At 38.7% G+C, this 20113-nt stretch overlaps 3 protein-coding genes across 5 annotated transcripts; 2 read left to right on the plus strand and 1 right to left on the minus strand.

The window, feature by feature from the left end:
* Positions 1 to 764: 764 nt before the first annotated feature.
* Positions 765 to 8778, plus strand: LOC306966215 (uncharacterized protein). 3 transcript variants are annotated; one of them, XM_079560892.1, is made up of 4 exons: positions 765 to 1065; positions 1481 to 1750; positions 8311 to 8433; positions 8723 to 8778. In XM_079560892.1, the coding sequence occupies exons 1-4, from the start codon at positions 955 to 957 to the stop codon at positions 8732 to 8734; spliced, it is 516 nt and encodes a 171-aa protein (XP_079417018.1). In that variant the 5' UTR covers positions 765 to 954; the 3' UTR covers positions 8735 to 8778. The 3 variants fall into 3 exon arrangements, with proteins under 3 accessions (XP_079417018.1, XP_079417017.1, XP_079417016.1); XM_079560891.1 differs by lacking the exon at positions 8723 to 8778 and having other exon boundaries at positions 1499 to 1750; positions 8311 to 8505; XM_079560890.1 differs by lacking the exon at positions 8723 to 8778 and having other exon boundaries at positions 8311 to 8504.
* A 3595-nt stretch (positions 8779 to 12373) lies between these two features.
* sdha (succinate dehydrogenase complex, subunit A, flavoprotein (Fp)) lies at positions 12374 to 17358 on the minus strand. Its single transcript, XM_079561808.1, has 15 exons — positions 17233 to 17358; positions 16574 to 16657; positions 16331 to 16492; positions 16111 to 16254; positions 15630 to 15794; positions 15399 to 15547; positions 15192 to 15316; positions 14488 to 14656; positions 14210 to 14405; positions 13969 to 14140; positions 13770 to 13888; positions 13574 to 13685; positions 13366 to 13496; positions 13176 to 13289; positions 12374 to 13104 (listed from the first exon to the last, which is right to left on the minus strand). Exons 1-15 carry the CDS (start codon positions 17350 to 17352, stop codon positions 13018 to 13020), a joined length of 2049 nt encoding a protein of 682 aa, XP_079417934.1. The 5' UTR covers positions 17353 to 17358; the 3' UTR covers positions 12374 to 13017.
* Positions 17359 to 17568: 210 nt separating this feature from the next.
* LOC306966409 (coiled-coil domain-containing protein 127-like) lies at positions 17569 to 19394 on the plus strand. Its single transcript, XM_079561171.1, has 4 exons — positions 17569 to 17668; positions 18006 to 18141; positions 18514 to 18758; positions 18886 to 19394. The coding sequence occupies exons 2-4, from the start codon at positions 18012 to 18014 to the stop codon at positions 19315 to 19317; spliced, it is 807 nt and encodes a 268-aa protein (XP_079417297.1). The 5' UTR covers positions 17569 to 17668; positions 18006 to 18011; the 3' UTR covers positions 19318 to 19394.
* The last annotated feature ends 719 nt before the right edge of the window (positions 19395 to 20113 follow it).

Genomic DNA, 20113 nt, shown 5'->3' on the forward strand with positions numbered 1-20113 from the left:
GAAAACATTGAATAACTCAGACTCAGTTACTAACTCCCCACGTGCGTTAAGTAGCCTCGATCTACATATCAGCTGATTGGTCTAGATCCGTTTTATCCAGCAGAGGGCGCACCATCACGGTGCATCACGCTTTCCCCTTCTCTCATGAGCCAAACCGTTTTTTGACGTCCTCTGCTACCCCTTATTTGTGTTCCCCCGTCTGTTTTTCATGTCATTTTTTTACTGATTAAAGCTCTTCACTGCACCTTTGGTGTCCGTGGATTTTATTATTGACATGGTATCGGACTATACTTTGGACATGCTTAGGGCGCAGCGAGCCATGCAGGCGTCATCTAACTTTAGAGCCTACAACTGGCTTCAAGTCTGGTCAAGTGTGACCTCTGGAGGCCACGCGCATCCGAGATAAAGCCTCTGACAGTAAAAGCCCAGCGCAAACGAACTAATAAGGTGAACAATAGGCCTACGTCATCGCCTTCCTCTTTTGACCCTGTGGCTATAAATAACTGGGTGGTCAGAAGAATCACTAAAACATGTCTGTAGGTTGTTGTAGTGACGGTGCTTGTGTTAATTCTTTTTTGACTCTAGTGCTTGAGCAATTTCAAAGAATTACACTTTTGCACTTTCTACTGGGCATTCCTGGGTCTAATTGTGAAGTGAGTGTCTCTCATTGCTGTTGCAGGGCAGGAACTCTAAGCTTACGGTTATTATGATTATATTGATTACTCTGAAGATGTAGGCGGAAGTTCTTTGCCTCATTTTGTGTTGTCGTCTATGGTTGTCGAAATGTCCAGTCCATAGTCCAGTCATTGGGCTTTACCAATTATGCAGTTGTGGGTGTGGCGAAGCGGACACTGCGCTCTCTGTGTGGCACAGGCTCCGTTACTTTAAAACAACAGGAGAAACGAAACGACGACAGAAGTGCGCTGCTCTTGTTCAAAGACGCAGAAGTAAATCATGGACTCTCAGTATGGGGACGAGAAGGCGTCTATGGCGCAGGAGAAACAGAACCCCCCGCCCTACCAGGAAGCGACTCAGATGGGGTACCCGCAGCCTGGTCCGGCACAAGTAAGGAAAACATTAAGTTTAATTTGCATCATATAGACACGACATTACATTCTTCTTTCTTTCTTTCATTATTATTATTATTATTATTAGAATATGGACTATTTCTGAGCAACATGTGAAAAAGACATCTGAAATATATTAATTCTAGATTAGAGATGTGTATCAATGAGAGCTATGGATAAATTCCACATTCTTCTGCCACTGAGGGCCTAGACATTGTCACTGCTATTCAATTTCAATAAGCGAATAGGTCTATAGGTATAATAACTCAAGCTGAATGTGAATAATTTATAGACTACATTTTATAGCCTAACTCTGAATCAGGAACTGGTTACGTTTGGTTTGGTTTAGATTAAACACTAGTCTATGTTTGAGTTTGCCCCAGTTAAACATTTGATTTTCCTTTTTTTTACAGTTTGGTGGATACTCACAGCAGCCGTACCCAGGACAGCAGCCGTACCCAGGACAGCAGCCGTACCCAGGACAGCAGCCGTACCCAGGACAGCAGCCGTACCCAGGACAGCAGCCGTACCCAGGACAGGTTTATCCCGGGCAGACTGTGATCGCTGTTCAGCCACAGATGCCTCTGGTCACCCCTCAAAAGGATTACCTGGGATACTCCATCTTCACTCTGCTGTGCTGCTGTATGCCACTGGGGATTGCTGCACTCATCTACTCGATTCTTGTAAGTTACTATTTTAGTTGCAGTTATCAGAAATCACCACTTTGTAAGCGATACACAAAAGCAGAAATACAAAAGGGAGCAGTAGATAGCTGCTTCCAAAAGTCCAGGTTTATATCAAAAGATTGACTTGTCTCGGCATAGAAAATCAAATGTTGTCGATTATCAATATAGGCTGAGTATAAGTACAAACATATATTACAAAAAGAGAGATTCACACTCAGCGGAAGTTTTTAAGTCTCTAAAATCATTATTAGACGGGATAGTTCAAGGTGAAAGGGATGAAGAGTGTGGAAAGACATACATCAAACTCAATTCATCAATTAATTTTTACAAGGAGAGGCAGATGAGTTATATGAGGTGATTCAATGAAGAGCAGTCTCTCTGCTGCTCTTCATTGAAATTGCATTGACTTAGAAGATGTGTTGTATAATTTTAGTGTCACTTTGCATAAGTAAAGTAAAGAAAATGAAATGAAAAATATTAAATGAAAAAAAAATATAGAGCCTCTGATACACCACTTTGCAATTTGGCATGGAAGATGCAGGAATAATATATAGATTATGGACAAAGGGTTGAGGGCCAGACAAATTTGCTTGGGGGGCCAGATTTGGCCCACGGACCGCAGTTTGCCCACTTCTGCTCTAGACACACCCATGTGTACAGTGTGTAAATGACTGACCCTCTGAGGAAGGGTGTGTAAGCAGTGTAGATTTTATTCTTTCTACTTTGTCTTCATGTGTATATTTGGATGTTTATAGGATTCTTCTTATGTGTTTTTGTCTTGTTCATGTCTTATTTCTCTTTTCTGCTGTTGCTGCAACGTCACTGCATTTCCTGACTCCTATCTGATGATCAAAGTCTATTATTTCTTGTCCGCCATTTTGCTCAAACTCAATTGCCTTGAAGCTGAACCTGAAAGACATTCTCTTAATTGTTTCTATGTGGATATACCCAAGTATTGAGCGAGGGGAGGGTGACTCCAGCTACTTTCATTAATTAGCTTCCTATGGTTTATTTGGTTGTTGTTTGTGTTATATATAAGAAAAATCTAAGTTAAATGTGTATTATATTTGCACAAAGATTGAATCTATTGTACAAGTATCTTCGAGTTGGACTTAGTAGTTGCGCTCATCACCAAACGCTCATGGACTGGTTAATACAGTGTACAGAGCTGAGCACATTATACATAATTGCATCTGGTCTTTATTCTGCCTCTGGGTCGCATGACTGGAGCCAATTTCCGGGAATGCCCACGCAGCCAGTATCCTCACTTGAACTTTGTATTTGAAGCTTGTGATTGGGAATAAAAGATAATGGCTGGTGTGGCAGGGAATGAAAAAAAACACATTTAAGTTATGGCATTATATAGTAGATACAAAATCACACATTGGTTCAGTCAGTAACCCTCTTTTGACATAACTGTTGTAACTACGGTAATAACATGGCAAAATGAGAAAACCGAGATTAGAAACAAAACACAAATTATACACTTTTAACATCATGCTTTTGCTACTGCCATAGCTCTGTTTCTGCAAATGAAAGCTAAAAAAAAAGGTTTCAGATGCTGATTATTCACTTGTACTCTTTTGTGTTCATTAATGTAGCTAATAGTGATGAATAATGGAAAGGAAAAAAAGTAAACTATTATTATTTAGTACATCTAAAAGATTAATACATTTTCAAAATTGATGAACCTTATTTTATATTAACTGAAACATTATATGAACCGACTGAATGTTGAGTAGTCAGGACATGTATATTGTGTATGTTAACTCATTTTACTATATCTTTCTTATTTTTTATCCTTTTTTTTGCATGCCCTTATAGACTTATTATTATTTATCTTATTACTAGTTTATGCTACATGTTGCACAATTGCACCGAAAAAAACAAAAAACAATTCTAGATTGTGAATGTATCGACACCGACAGTGGCGATAAAACGTATTCTGAAATAGGCCATTTTATTTAATGTCACGTATCGACGACTTCCTGTCACATTGGGGGGTTAGCAAGACAAAAAAAGAAAAAATATATATAATGGCATATTTTTTAATCTGACTTTATTGTTTAAACTGTATATTAGAAACAGTATTTTTCCATAGGAATATAACAGGACAGGAAGTGGCGTTTGAGCCTCACGCTCCATGAAAAGGGTCTGTTGTGTCCCAAAGTTAGAGGCACTTCAGGACTATTGAGCTCCACTGCAATGATAAACTGAAAGATAGATGATAATGATGAGAAAACTTGCATTGAGAAATATAATAATAACAATAATACAATTGTGTGTGAGTCTGATACCAACACCATATGGGCTGCTTTTATTTTGAATTGGTAAAAAAAAACTCCACCAATTGCCTTTCAGTAAAACATTACATTTTAAAGACTATAATGATAATAATAAAACTACAACATTTTAGCATAGTAGAATAAGTTTTGGCATAGAGTTTTAACCGTCAGAACCTGAGGAAAAGGTTTCAAATAAAAAAAATGATTTCATCAATACTACCATTCATCAATTCATCAATATTAACATTAACACTGAAATAACACTGAAATATTAGATTTTTTTTCTTCTAGTGGTTCATTCCCTTTTCTTTTCTGTGAAACAAAAACAGCACCTTTGTGAATTTTATAAATAACCATTTATACTGAACATTGTTATTTTATTTTTTAACCCTTTAATTACAAACTTTTGACCCAAAGTTACTGTAGTGCATGTTCAACAGCATGCACAATATTTTTTTTTTTTTAACTTTTTTTGTCATATATTGAAGGCCTAACTCTCCTCTTTACATACATACATACAAAAATATATAATAATATAACTTTTAAAATATTTTAACCCTTTCTTTGCCAACTTCATGTTGCAAAGTCATGTATTTACATCGTGGGCCACTTGATTCGAGAGACTTACATTGTAATCACTATTTTTGAAAAACCACCAATGTTAAACGGATTAAAATGTATTTTCAAACTTCTGCATATTTTCAAACTTCTGCTTCAAACTAACGTCCTGACACATTTTTTTCGCTACGAGATCATTTTCACATAGTTTGGCAAGAGGAGGAACATGGCTGTCAGTAAACAACTGCATTACTTCATTTTTACTGAATCTTGCACTTTATTTTGTGACTTTACGCAACAGAGTGAATCTGTAGAAGTGTTTAGTAAGAGGCAAGACAGTGTTAGAGCTTTTTGAACCAGTGTTTGTAAAAAAAAAAAAGAAAATAAAAGAAGTAGACGAACATTGGCATTTGAAAATAGATCAGACTTGATGACCAGCTGTAAACACAGGGTATGGAGATGACAGAGAATTCCAATATGATAATAATATAAGTTTTGAAAAACATGATATTTTAGTATATTATTACAAGTGCTGGTGTGATAAATATGAAAAAAAAAAAGTATTTCATAGCATATTTGTTGTGAGCAGCAGAAGGGCTTCAATGGGAAGTCGCTGCTTGTTCCGTTGATCATAAAAGGCAAAAAACAAACAGGCATTTTCTTCCTTTTGCCAAACAAGGTAAAAATTACCTCATGGTGAAAAAAATATGTCCGGGAGATAGATTGAAGCCTCAATGTTCAGAAAATATGCAGGAGTTTAAAATTACATTTCAATCCGTTTTTATATTAGTGGTTTGAAAATAGTGATTAAAATGTAAGTCTATGGACGACATTTCATTTACATAGTAGATAGTACATAGTTAATTTACACAGTGGTCCATTTGAGTAACTGCAACAGAAAGTGGGCAATGAAAGGGTGTAAGTATTTAAAAAGTGATATTATTTTTATATGTATGAAAAGAGGAGAGTCAGCCCTTCAAAATAAAAGAAAACGTTTCATAAAATATTAATCCTTCATTTTTTTTTATAGCTCTCTGAAGTTTCAAGCACATTTTTGTGTCGAAGGGACCTTAACGTCACTTTTTAAAGGTGTGATTGAGGGTAAAGTCCTGTTACAATGTGCAGTTAGTTAACTTCTCTTGAAACCAGTGTGGTGACCTAATGGAGAGATGTCAGTAAAGGGCATTAGACAGAGGTCTGTGCTGGGACAGTGAAACAGCGACTGCCTCTTTCTGTCGCAGTGTGTGGGAAACAGAGCAGCTCTTTGATTTCTGTTCCACACTGTCTTTCATCAACTGTATCCAATTCTTTCAGCCAACCCGTATCTGCCACAAGTGCAAGTTTCAACCTAGAGGAACTATTATCAAGGGAATTTGCAGAACAATACAAGCATGTAGATACATATTTTTGACTTAAAACTTTAGAGTCAAGAGAGACAGGTTGAATATACAAGAATGTTTGTGTGTATTGTAAACATTTCATCCTTTCCTATAGTTGAACTGAAAATGACAACTTGATCACTTAAAGTTAAGTGATCAATCATTATTTATCACATCATTATTCATCACTATTTACGATTAATTAGCAATTACATTTTTCCCCCTTTCAGCAGTAAAAGCCTGAGATTAAGTTTTGTTTCAAAGCTCCACTTAGAAAGCATGAGTTATTTTGTCTCAGATTAAGGTGAATACTGGAAATGTTCAGGCTGCTTCAGGAAATACTCTGTTTCACCCTGTTTAGTTTAGTTTAGTTTATTTCAGCTGTAAACATTCTGCTCAAAAGGAGTGGGCCGAAGCAAGAAGCTCATGAGCACCTAGGCAATAAAAAAATCTCTTTTCACAATAGTACAAAAGGAATATAGTAGAAAAGGAACATAGTACAACAACAAAGAAACAATAGCAAAAAAAAAAAATGGATTACATACACGTGCTTTATTTGATCATGGTAGAAATGTCCATTTTCAAGATGATGACATTAAGGAAACATTATCCTTTCGTAATTGCATTATCCATCATACAATTAGCAACATCATTTTGTGATTAGCCTCACTGACAAAAGCAGAAACCAAAGTCATAAACCACTGTTTGAACTGTTCATATACAGTACAGGCCAAAGGTTTGGACACACTTTTAGTGTCTTGGCTTTTCTTTATTTTCAACATTATTAACACACTATGATTCTCATTGAAGGCGTTAAACTATGAATGAACACATGGGATTATGAAGGAACAGGTTACTCCAAATATGTTTTATATTCTGAATTCTTCAAATTCGCGGCCCTTTATTCTTGGCATTTTCTCCATGAGCTTCATAAGGTCGTCTTCTGAGATAGTTTTCAACATGTTTGAGACGTCCAAACCATTTCTGTGACGACACCGTGAAGCTCACTGAGCAAATGTTAAAAGTGTAAAGCAGTCATCAAAACGACAGGTGGCGATTTGGAAGAATGTTATGTTAATATGTGTTCACTCATAAATGATCGGCTTCAGTGAGAATCAATCAAGGGAACAGTTTTGAAATGAAAGGAAGGCACATTAATATACATATTATAATATGTTTGCTCCGTGCTCTTGCTACTTCCCAGTTGTCTTTGCCATCCTCGGTTCAGTATTAATTTGTGTAGTGCCTTAAAAAGCCAGGGTGTTGAGCGGGCCACTTGAAGAGAAGAGGCTCAGTGCCCGGTCACATGCTTCACAACAGGAAACACAGGCTGCAGTAATTTTGGAGGTCTTTACATTCCAGGAGCAGCTGCTGTGAGGAGGAGTGAGGGGAAGTGATTCAAAGCAAAGATTTTGTGATGTCGTAAAAATGTGTTTTCCGAACCATTTTACAGACATGGACCACAGAAATTAAATCAATAACACATTTAACTGTATAATCAGCACATATCGTCTGTGGCTTATGTGTTTGGGAAGAGGAGATGATGAGGCATACACTCTTTTTTTTTATTTTTTTTTTACAGTTTTCAGGAAAGATGTTGAAATAGGTTTTATTGGTTGCTGACGTGAGCATGGATTGTAAATGTGTCACAAGGCAGTGCAGTGACTTCTATTCCTCTTACGATCATAGTTCAGCATATAGTTAGTACAGCAAACAAATATTTACAGCTGCTGCCAGGACGGAGGCAATAAAATAATGGGTAAAGGGTAATAAAGTGGATTACGGTTTGATAAGGTCAATAATAACTAGAATCATTGCCCATGTGAGAGTGAGAGGTCATACTTGTAGCTCAACAATTTGTGCAATTACCTCTGAACTACAAGATCCATGGTTGGGGTCCAGGTTTGTCTCTTTCTCTTTACTATTGTGTCATGTGAGAGAAGGACAAAGCCAGGTCAATGTGTCTGTGCTCTGCATGAGAACTTGCTTTCTTAAATGTTTGTTTCTTGTTTGTCATGACTATTTGACAATGCATGTGTTATTATGCCTATATAATGAACCTTTCAAAGCTACTGTCAATGTCCTAGAACTATATATTTACTATCCATATCTAAGTTAGCTATGCTGATGCCTGCTTGATATTATAGAGCCCATATTATTCTTTGCTTTTTCCTAATTTCAACTTTCAGCTTCAGCTACTGTATATGGTCAGAGACTTCCCATACTGTTGCTTTCTCTGTTCACTGTATCTCATCTAAGCACGTACAGTATCTAACAGTTAAGGCTCTCTGTTAGCGCCTGCTCAATTCACCATTGTATGTGTTTCTCCTGTCAGACCCGGGACGCCAACAGCCGTGGAAATCTTACAGAAGCCACGGAAAACAGTCGTCTTGCTCGAAACCTGAACAACGCGGCCCTTGCAGTTGGACTTGTGGTCATCATCGGCGCCATAATCTATGTAGTTGTTGTTGTGACACAAATAAATTATTAATATGGAGCTAAATGAGAGAACATAATGGGGTCTTATAAGCAAAATGTTAATGTAATGTTATATACCCATATCTTGTTATTGCTTCTTCTTATATGTAATAGAAATATAAAATAATACACTACAATACACTCCTTCATTGTGGAGGGTAGACACGTTTTCAAATCAAAGTCTTTGTAAACTGATTTCATACATCACTGCACTGTGTTCGCTGTTGCGCATAAAGCAAATAATTGTTGGTTTGTCTGTTCTTTTGCAGCTCAACATCTAGGAGTGTTTGGAGACACCTGGCTGTCAAAAGTGGTCCAAGAAAGATACAAACCTAATGACTCGGGATGTGCGTGTCTGTCTGTCCAACCCACATACCTAATGTGTACCATGTGTATCATGTTTGCTTTTTGTATGCTTTTGTAATCATGAACACTTTATCTGTATTTACTTGACATGAATTTCAAATAAAACACTTCTTACACTGTTTAAAGAGAAACGAGTCACACACTGCTCAGAAAGTCAATACCATAACGTCGGCGATTTTTGGGGGGGTGCTTTTTTAGGGAACAGAACAGAAACTTCTCTATTTACGTTTATCAGCTCCAACTAGGCTTAAAGGCTTTTTAGAAAATGTAAATAGAGCATTAAGATGTGGGAGGAGTGCCTTTTTTTTGGTTTTGTTTTTTTAATTTCTCTTAACTTTTGTTTAAGCTTTTGCTCTAATGGCTATTAAGCTGCTCTACTGCATAGCTTTTCTGAGGTATTTGTGTTTGTCATATAGCCATGTACACAATATATTTTGTTTTCACTATTTGGTATGATTGTTTTCTGCTTGGACTCGATATTTTTCGACTTTTCTCTTCGAACACAGAGGAAGTACAGATACAAGAAGGTAAGGTGCACTACACGAGTATGTTTCACAACAAGTGGGTGTGTTGCTGTGGTCAGACAGTAGGAATTTCTTGATTGTAAAAATAGAGGAACTGCCTCTCCTTGTTACTGTATGTTGCCTAACTAAATGGGGTGTTTTCACTTCCACTGTAACTATGGAGTCTGTCTCAACCCAAATTTACCGAATCTTAATTTTCTTCTTTGTCCCATCAGACCCGAGACGCGAATCACCGTGGAGACCGTGAAGCCGCAGTGCAAAACAGCCAATGTGCCTTCAAACTGAACAGCTGGTCGGTTGGAATCAACATTGCCGTCATCATTGTTATTATTACTGTTTATGTTATTATTGAATTAAATCATGACATTTAATTGTCAGATTCATGTAGCGCCTTTCTACCTGCTTTACATCAAGGGATCAATCACCCATATGCTCACCAGTGTACGCAGGCAACCGCAGCAAGGTGGGTGAGGTGTCTTGCCCAAGGACACAATGACAGTGTGCATGATCTAAACCCCCAACCCTCTGATCACAAGGCGACACGTCACACGCTCTACTACACTGTCGCCCCATTTAAGCTCACTATTTAATATAAGTAATTCACTTAAATTTCTGTCCCTTGTAGCCAATATCTCAAACATTATAAATAGCATTTTATGTGACTTGTCAATGTGTTCAATTGCTGGCAATTTTATAGTCCAAAAAGTTTCACAGTGTGCCTTTAAACTTGCAGTAACAATTTCCACAGACTCCAGTCGCAATTTTCGGGACTTGAGACTTACTTGACCAAAGCTGCAAAAAGACTTGACTTGACTTGGGACTTGCTGTTTGTGACTCGAGACTTAACTTGGACTTGAGGCCAGTGACTCTCAATGACTTGCTGTGACTTTATAGTTATTATTTATTTGAGTGAAACTGTCGAAAGATCAGGATTCATTGCGTAAAAGCGGCGCATCTATGTTTACATGATGGTAATTAGCCACATGCGTGTTCGGTTTCCGACACAGCGCTTCTAATCAATACAGCGCGTAAAGGCAGGAGGAAATATGACGTCGAAATACGTGCATTAAAAGTTTTCTAAACAGAGTGAAGAGGTGGAGATTTACGGACAGGAAAACGTTTGAAACAATGGACTGGACCTGCAGCGCAGACGGAGCCTCCAGAACGACGATGCGTAAGAGCTGATTAATCAACAGAAATCTTGGGGCTTTTCGATGTTTTAAGGTGTTCACACAAAGTTTACAGCATTTAGTGGCTATTTTACGCATCCGCACACAGCCCAGTGACAGCGGGACTGAAGGCTACGCAGACTCTACTTTGAGCAGGGGCGAATCCGAGTATACAGGGGCTGGGGCATTACAGGGGAACCACTGACAGAAAAACTGCCAGAAACTAACAAAAATAAACAATATTATTTTAGATTTACCTTTCAGACTGCAGGGAAAAGCAGCTCATATTTAAAACACTATATTTCATATTTTTTAAGTCGCCCAAGTACCCCCCCCCCCCCCCCTTTTGAATGTTGTGGCGTTTAAATATCAATTAGACTTTAAATCCAAATCCATGAGTTTTTAAAAGTTTGATTTTAGTCTAAATTTTCTAAATTACGGTATCTTGAGAAAGCACTTGTTATTTTCAAGATTAAACACATGAAAAGTAGACACGCTGGCGTTTGTGACTTGAGGTGACTTGCCGGCTAAAGCAAGACTTGACTTGACTTGACAAAAGTTATGACTTGACTTGACTTGACATGAGCCCATGATCGATTGACTTGGACTTACTTGAGACTTGGTCCTTCACGACTTGGACTTGACTCGAGACTTGCATTTAGTGACTTACTCCCACCTCTGACAATTTCTATCTCTGGCAATGTTTGCCAATTTGCCAAAAAATTAATCTGAGGGGCATTTGGCCCCAGGCCGCAGTTAGAGCATCCCTGACTTTGGCCAATCACATTTCACCCACATGAATGGGGGACTATAATGCATTGCTTACTGAAATCCATTTAGCCATTTATTACTAGGATCTTTGAAATGTGCATTATGAATGGCATCTGTTATAGCGCAAGCTGAACACTGATCATGTCGAATGCTTTCATGTGTACTGCTGTATTATGGTTGCATCCCTTTTTGGTTGACTACCAGTAAGGTGACTGAAGTTTTCTTTTTTAAAGTTTGTTTTAAGTGCACCATGTAGGTCTCTGAGAGAGGCTATTTGGCCAACATTTTGGGACGTTCTGAAGGAAAGATGTAGCTTAAAGGCAGAACTTCCTACCAATACTGTCAGCATACAAGATAAAATATACAATTTTCCTCAAGCCATATAATATAGGTGTAATAATTTCAGTACAAGTACAACTAATATATACAAGACTGTTGGGCGGCATGGTAACACAGCGGTTAGTGCTTGTGCTTAACAGCAAGAAGGTCTGCATGTTCACCCAGTGTTTGCATAGGTTTCCTCCGGGCCACTAAAAACATGTACAATAGGCCAGAATGAAAGAAAGAGTGTGAGTGCGGGACAACAGGAAAGTAGCCTGTATGCATGTATCCAAGTCCCGACCAAATTAACAAATAAAAAACATAATCGCACCTAGTTCACAATTATAAGCTTTAGGCCGGGGGCAATGTGTTCACAGGCCAAGGCCCCTTAACTGTAAGCAAGACTGAGGTCTCTCTGCAGACCCTTTTTCTGCCACTAACCTCATGTTGTAGAACCCTCATGTTCTATACCACAGATTATTTTCTATTATTCAAATAAAGAGCTTTTGAAAACTGCAGTAAATAAAACAATGAAATGTGGTATGTATTATCCTATACCTAAACTCATGTTGCATTTCTTTTCAAACTGTCCATGTGGGATGCCAAGTGCTTTGTTTTCACTGTCATAAAGCACCCTCTGATGTATTAAAAAAAATCTATAGATATCCGTGTATATATTTTTATGTAAAACTAAAACCTCTTGTGACATAGACCTACTCTAAAATGAAGATTGGGTTCTTATATATATATATATATGTATATTATTCCATGCAAGCTTTATTGAACACGTAGAAATGTGCCAAGAAAAGAAAAAAGAAAATAAATATTACAAAGCACTATCACAATAGTTTACAATAAGTAAAAATAGGCAGATGCAAACGTACTGAAGACACTTATGGTTTCAATCTGTGAGTCGCTATGTGTGATTCTGGATGTGCAAATAAAACTTTTGTGATAGCCGTTATTTGAATTTGTACAATATTGATTACTACCACACAAGACTGAAGGTCAAACAGTGTTCAGTTTTTAACACAGTACACATATAGTCATATTTATTGTACATTTATGCAGTATCTACACTTCCCTTCTGCTGCTTGAAAGCAACATACCATTTGAAAAAAATGCATTTCTAAAATCTTTTCACAAGAGCAAAGAGCTGTGAATAAAGACGTAAGATTGAATACTACACTCAACTAGATGAAGTGCCGCGACCAAAGAGAGCTACATTTCCCTCAATGAAAGATATGCAAGTTATTAGTGCTTCAACATGTCCGTCAAGCAGTGAAATTTGATATCAATTTTAAACAACCACGACAGGAGCATAACATTAACTGTTAAGTACTTTGATGAAATCTTTCATGAAGAAAATGAATGACAAACTCTCATGACCACAATGAATGAGAAAATATGTTCTTAATAAGAGCGAATGGCAGGTGGAACATGAGCGCAGTCCTGCTCATCCAGAGAGTGATCAATAACAGGACGGTACTCCAGTGTCACCTGCGAGAAGAGGAACAATGGTTAAATTAATCTTATACTGAACAAAATACAGTGAAATAGTGGCATGGTACCTTTCCAGTGTTATGATCGACGTATGACAGAGTGTGTTTCCTCCAGTGCTGTTCGTAGGGCGTTTTCTCCTGACCTTGCAGCGGCTTGGAGTAGTCATACTCGTCAATGCGATCCTAGAGAGGCAGAAATGTAAATAAAAACACTACAAAAAGAAAAGAACTGCACAACAGAGAAAGTCAATCAGCAAACCTTGAAGTCCTCTCTGGCGTGAGCTCCTCTGCTCTCCTTCCTTTGTTCAGCAGAGTGGATTGTCTGCACTGCATTCAACATGAGATTCTGCAACTCCAGAGTCTCCACCAGGTCAGTATTCCACACAATGCCTGTAAAATAATAACATTTTAGAAATAAAACCAAAAATGTGAATTGCATAAAGGGAAAAAAAAAGACATATTAGGACCTCTGTCAAATGTCTTGAGGTCTTCCATGGTTGAGTAAATGGCATCCATCTTGTCACAGCCTTCCTTCAGCACAGAGCCAGTACGGAACACAGCAGCATGGGTCTGCATTGTCTGGTGAAAAGTGGAAAATATGAACTCGAGTTAAATACATCGTCGACAGATTTGTTATGATCCATGTGTTAGTTTGTTTTTTACCTTCTGCATATTAAGCCTAATTTCAGACGTTCTCAGGGAACCATTGGCATATCTCATCTTATCCAAGTTAGCCACGGACTCCTCTCCTGCATTGGACTTCAAAGGGGACAGTTTCTCTCCTGAAACACCATCATTAAGAGTCACCATTAAGATGGAATCTCTCTGCCATAGTGAATGGCATAAAAGCAGAGATCCTCACCTGGTTTGTGTTCATCAGCAATTGTAAGAGCACAAGCTCTGCCGAACACCACCAGATCCAATAACGAGTTGGCACCCAGACGGTTGGCACCATGGACACTGGCGCAGCCTGACTCGCCACAGGCATACAGTCCTGGCACCACCTTGTCCTGTCCATCTTCATAAGTAATCACCTGAAAGGATACAGCAAAGTGTAGTAGGGCAGGATTTAATACAAAAAAAGATTTTGTGTGAACACCTACCTGTCCCTTATAGTTTGTGGGAATTCCTCCCATGTTGTAATGAACAGTGGGAAGAACAGGGATTGGCTCCTTGGTCACATCAACCCCAGCAAAAATCATGGCTGTCTCAGAAATTCCAGGCAGCCTCGTGGCCAGCTGCTGAGGAGGGAGGTGATGCAACTGCAGGTACACATGGTCCTTTTCCGGACCCACACCCCTGAAACATTAGGCACCGTATACTTCAATCATGTATGAATAGAAGTATAGGAACTCTTCAATAAAGAGAACATTTCCCATACCTGCCTTCCCGGATTTCAATAGTCATTGATCGTGACACAACATCTCTGGATGCCAAGTCTTTTGCATTGGGTGCGTAGCGCTCCATAAATCGTTCTCCTTCACTGTTGATAAGAATTCCTCCCTCTCCACGGCAGCCCTCAGTAATGAGGCATCCAGCTCCATAAATACCTGTAAGCACACATTAAAAATAGATCACACAAAGCCAATTTGTTATTAACACTGACACAGTTACTGTACATTAGGAAGGTGTCTATTGTGTAATTGTAATACTTCAAAGAAAACCTCAGTGTTGCCCCAACTGCAGTAATAATTAATTTCCCAGTTGAAAATAATTATTAATTAAGTAAATAATTGGGATTTAAATTTTATTTATTTATTTGTTTGTTTGGGACAGTGCATGTTAATGAACATACATGTATAAATGCATGTGAACACGCCAAGCCGCATTGTAACCTCACACTCTCAAACACGCTCTCATTCATCCTGGCCTATTGTACATGTTTTAAGCAGACATAGGGAGAACATGCAACCCAACCATACAAAAAATACTTATTGTCATTTCAAGTAATAACTTAATTGTGTAAAGTAGAAAGTAATTATTTACAGTAAAGATAAAAACACAAATAAAAAAACATGCAATACAATAGACATAAATGTGATATGTATAATTTATGTTTTGCTGCACACATTGATCATGTTCTACCTGTGGGATGAAACTGCACAAACTCCAGGTCTTGGCAGGGCAGACCAGCTCTGGTTACCATGGCATTTCCGTCACCTGTACTTGTGTGAGCAGAAGTACAGCTGAAATAGGCACGTCCATAACCCCTAGAAAGGACAGGTATAACATTGATTAATTTGAGCATCATGCATCAAGTTCTATTATTTTTTTAGTTGTGGCAGTGCCCACCCAGTAGCGATGACAGTATTGTTAGCTCTGAAGCGGTGGATAGAGCCATCCTCCATGCACAGAGCAATCACTCCTTTACACTCGCCATTCTCCATGAGCAGGTCAAGGGCAAAATACTCCACAAAATAACTTGTGTCATAACGAAGAGACTGCAGGAGGAGAGATTGTCAATATTTTGTGCTTGAAAGAGCTGCTTGTTAAACTTTTTAACTTTATTTATAATTAACCCACCCGTCCGTAGAGTGTATGCAGCAATGAATGTCCAGTTCGGTCTGCAACGCAGCAACAACGATGGGCCTGACCTCCCTTTCCATACTTAAGGCTCTGGCCACCAAAGGCTCTCTGGTATATCTTGCCATCTTCAGTGCGGCTAAACGGCATGCCAAAGTTCTCCAACTGTATAATATAGCATCGATTTACAAATAAATATTTATTGATCATACATGTGATTGTATTAATATATAAAAGTTATATTAAATTTTACTTATATTCAGATTTTATGCATGTATACAAACATACACATACATGTACATTTTTGACATAAATATGAGGAGGATATTCATTAAACAAGTGTCTTGTGATGCGGGGAGCGCTTAAGGGTGGTCCAATATACCCTATATCCAAAGTCTGTCTCTCTGTGCGTGCGTTCCCTTTACGAGTCTGCTCTCACAATCATATAATCACAATATATACATTGATTTTACAATATTACCTCTACTACAGCTGCAGGGGCTTGTTCCGTCATGTAATGAATAGCATCCTGATCTCCCAACCAATCAGAACCCTTCACTGTGTCATAGAAATGCCATCTCCAGTCGTCGTCTTCCATGTTTCCCAGTGCTGCATTGATACCACCCTATTTAAAAAGGACATGTTAGACGTTGCCTTAAATATACTAACAAAGTGAAATGGTCATTTTCATTTAGCTTTACCTGTGCCGCAACAGTGTGGGACCTGGTGGGAAACAGCTTTGTCACACATGCTGTGTTAAAGCCTGCTTCCGAGAGACCAAAGGCTGCTCTCAGACCTGCTCCACCAGCGCCAACAACTACAGCATCAAATTCATGATCCACCACTGGGTACTGAGTGGAGATCTGGACAATATAGATGATAATTTTAAGTGCCAATAAAAGACCAGCAGAATGACCTTCTAACATTCAACACGCTCAACTTACATCATCGGACACTTTTGCATTGTTCTTCTTCCCATATATGGAGAAGTGAAAATCTCTGGAGGTCTGCACTGAAACAGCAGGAATCTGAAAAAGCAAAATGTGTATAAACATTACCATTAGGCGATATACATTATTTGTGCACCCAACTATATTATCACTAAATCAATAAAGGGCTTCTGCACACAATTCAAGGTGCACAATCCGCCCCAATAATGGCACTGAAAAACAAATAACCACAATTGGACGTTGCAACTATTCAAACAATAAAAATGTGATGAAAACGTGAACAAAACAAAGTGCACGAGCCACAAAGCCATTTGCATTCTGTTAGCATGTTAGCATCAACAACCATTACACAAGCAAGGGCAACTGAAGTTGACATGGTCGTGTTTAGTCTGAAAGTGCATTCTTCACCTAAAAGTTACGATTTGTAAGTTATTTTCATATATTTTAACATTATCTAAAGCTCTAACAGCAAACGTTACATAGTTTTTGGAGGTGTCACATTGAAGTCACCGAAGCTACATAACAGCTTACGCAAGGCACGCAGTGTACACGTTACGAAAGACAAAAAACGACTCACATTCCTAAAAATGACTCATCCTGGAAACACACAAATCGAAATATACTGTAACGTGTCCATTAGCATATGTACTCACTGCTTTAGATTGTATTAAAGTCCTTTTGGAGAGGAGTCTAGAGGCTGCGCGAACACTGGCCATGTTGACGACTGGACTCACTGCCTTTGCTCTTTGCGGGGGGCGGTTCAAGGATCGCATATTCTGCTGCACAGGACCGAACCATTCTCCTAAAACCGGGGTGTTCATTTGATAATAATAGAATCAAATCCTTTAAACAAGCTAACACGTGATTCAATTTGGATTTGGGAGCCATAAAATCCTAAACAAAATATTATAATCGTGTATTTTTTACGTCTTACTATCCTTTGTAAACCTATAGGTAATAAAATATGTCAAGGGATAACCTGTTTTCAACACAAGTGCGCGTGATCCATAAACACGCAAGAATTGTATAATCTGAGGTTTGGGTGTGCAGCAGGACAAATGTATAAGTGACCTAGACTTTACTTTCAAGGTGAGCCTGTGCCCCGTGTATGTAATAGACACGTGTCAGCTATGTCTATAGTAATTCAACCATTGTTTCTCCTTTGTGTCCCTATGTCAAGTGCCAACAGGCTATAGTGCAGGCTAATAGGTAGCGTTAGCACCGGGGCTAGCCTTGTTTGCAATATTGACATCCAAGACTGGTCTTGCCAGTTTAACAACTGTGTAATAATGAGAATAGCAACTTAAACTATTGGAATGGTGGAACCCCACAATATGCATCAACAATGTGATAGCACTCGTTCATGTCTGCTCACAAGGATTTATCTGTGTCATAACCAAGTGAATATGTTTTTTTCTCATGATAGTCCCAAATGAACAACTTGAATGACCCTCCCAGATGGAACATTCAGCCAGACGGTAGAGAAAGGGGTCCAGGAGCTGGAGATGGGAGCCAGTGGAATTATGCTCTCCTCGTTCCTATGCTGGGACTGGCAGCTTTCCGTAAGAGATATTTCCAAAGTTTGACCCCCACTTTAACCTCCACCTTAGCACTTTTCTCCAGTTTTACCCAAATCTAAGACCTATAAGATTACAAAAATATAAGCCTCTTAGTTTTTGTTCACTTTCACAAAAAGTGACCAAGTGATCCAAAAGGATGAACAAAACATGATGAAAACAGAACCAAAAAGGACTAAAATATGACAATCAAAACGAGGAAGAAGCTGAGAGTAGTTTTTCAAATGAGGCGATACCTTTGCCTACAGGCTGTAATCTCCAGTCGAGAAGCTTTTAGATTTGAGTAAAGCTGACCTGGAGAAAATGCACTCGGTTAAGTAAGAGGTTATCATGTCATATGTATATATTTTTTTTCAGGCTGGATTTGGACAAGAGATTCCCAAAGGGAGATCCAAATGGTTAAATCTAAGTATGAAAGAGATGTGTCCATAATAAAAGGTGAAATTGAGGCACGTTACCAGGATACACTGACCGAGAGGCGAAGGGCAGCGGCTGCACTGGAGCTAGAGCTGGAGAAGGAGAGGCAAAGAGTGACGGGCTATAAGCAAGCTTTAATCTCACAGAGTCAGCAGCTGATGGAGGAACGAAAGAAGCTACAAGAGGTGAAGGAGATGTTTCCACCATTCACCTTTGTTACTTTACTTCTGTCACAGGAGAGCAAATTGTGTGAGATTGTATTGGCCAATCCTGTGCAAACCCAGCTGGATGATTGTGTTATTTATCTTTAAGGAACGAGATGCCATGGAGGGAGAGAAAGAAAGGCTGGTTAAAAGTGGAGCTGCCGGAGCACTGCTACACCAGGCTTTGGAGAGAGAGAATGAGTGGCACTGGCGAGCCACTGCCACCCTGAACGAGCTAGAGCACCTCCTGGTGGAGCGACAGAGTGCCTACTGCTCCATTATCCTGCCAAGAGAGCAACGCCTGGAAATGGAGAAAAACATTCTTTTGAAGGCTGTCAAAGACCCCTTAGTGGCAGAACTGAATCTTGAGTCGGACTTGAAGGACATTTTTAAGAGAGATAAGTATTGTGCAGACTTGCTTAACACTGACAAGCAAAAGAATGGTAGTTTAATGTGGGTTTATCTTAAATACTGGCAACTGCAGGTCACTGTTCAGAAACATAAGAGAGCTGAAAATGCACTTTTAGGAAAAACAAAGTGATAAATACCTGATCATACCGAATGAATGAATGAAGAAGTGATGTGTCTATTGTCTATTTTAAAAGGGAATTAGAAATGTTGTAGGAAAATATTGTAAGACGCAGGCCTTCCAGTCATTCTCTATTGACTGGAACAAAGGCAATGACGCTATTATATATTGAAGACATTTTATTTTTTCCAAAGAACATCCTGTTAAAAAAAAAATATCCTTCACAATTACAACACACTGTAATCTGTGTTTTCTTGGGTCTTCATGTATTACTTGGTGTGTGGTTTCAAAAATAAATTCTGCAATATATATTTTAATTTAATCATTAGCCTTTACAAAACAACTTAACAAAACCACCAAATCAAATATAAAGGCTGTAAATGGAAACCCAAGTAGATATTTTTTTTCGAAAGTATCTTATGATAAATAATGCACTGCTGTGACATGATTACAAAAGTAACATTAAGACTCAAGAGTTTTAGATTTTTTCTCCAGGATAGTGGTACAGTAGATATTTTCCACTTGTATGATAAAGCAAAGCTACTCTCTCTTCTGTCCTTAACGAGACATTTCCCGAGGTGAGGACATCAAGTTGACAGCTCTGAAGTTGGTTTGGATTGGTTTTGTAGGGTCGGCACCAGTGCTGATGTCATGGGTACTCTCAATTATTCTCTGTTGTTTTAAGGATTCTGATGTGTTTTCTTCTTTGGCTGGACCTCTGTTTTGCCAGGGGAATGGTAACAGGTGCTCTGTCGTGTCTCCGCTGCCGCAGCTCAGCTTCAGTGTCTGGTTCATGTTCCTCTCAACA

Source organism: Gobius niger (assembly GCF_951799975.1).
Source record: "Gobius niger genome assembly, chromosome: 8".
NCBI lineage: Eukaryota > Metazoa > Chordata > Actinopteri > Gobiiformes > Gobiidae > Gobius > Gobius niger.

Excerpts from the sequence above, each read along its gene's own strand:
- LOC306966215 (XM_079560890.1), top strand. The coding sequence starts at position 955 with ATGGACTCTCAGTATGGGGACGAGAAGGCGTCTATGGCGCAGGAGAAA. Across the intron at positions 1,066-1,480 it reads CGCAGCCTGGTCCGGCACAA|TTTGGTGGATACTCACAGCA; the intron begins GTAAGGAAAACA and ends TTTTTTTTACAG. Across the intron at positions 1,751-8,310 it reads CACTCATCTACTCGATTCTT|ACCCGGGACGCCAACAGCCG; the intron begins GTAAGTTACTAT and ends TTCTCCTGTCAG.
- sdha (XM_079561808.1), bottom strand. The coding sequence starts at position 17,352 with ATGCGATCCTTGAACCGCCCCCCGCAAAGAGCAAAGGCAGTGAGTCCA. Across the intron at positions 16,493-16,573 it reads ATGCAAAAGTGTCCGATGAT|ATCTCCACTCAGTACCCAGT; the intron begins GTAAGTTGAGCG and ends TATATTGTCCAG. Across the intron at positions 13,105-13,175 it reads TCGATCATAACACTGGAAAG|GTGACACTGGAGTACCGTCC; the intron begins GTACCATGCCAC and ends CTCTTCTCGCAG.
- LOC306966409 (XM_079561171.1), top strand. The coding sequence starts at position 18,012 with ATGAACAACTTGAATGACCCTCCCAGATGGAACATTCAGCCAGACGGT. Across the intron at positions 18,142-18,513 it reads GCTGGGACTGGCAGCTTTCC|GCTGGATTTGGACAAGAGAT; the intron begins GTAAGAGATATT and ends ATTTTTTTTCAG. Across the intron at positions 18,759-18,885 it reads AACGAAAGAAGCTACAAGAG|GAACGAGATGCCATGGAGGG; the intron begins GTGAAGGAGATG and ends TTTATCTTTAAG.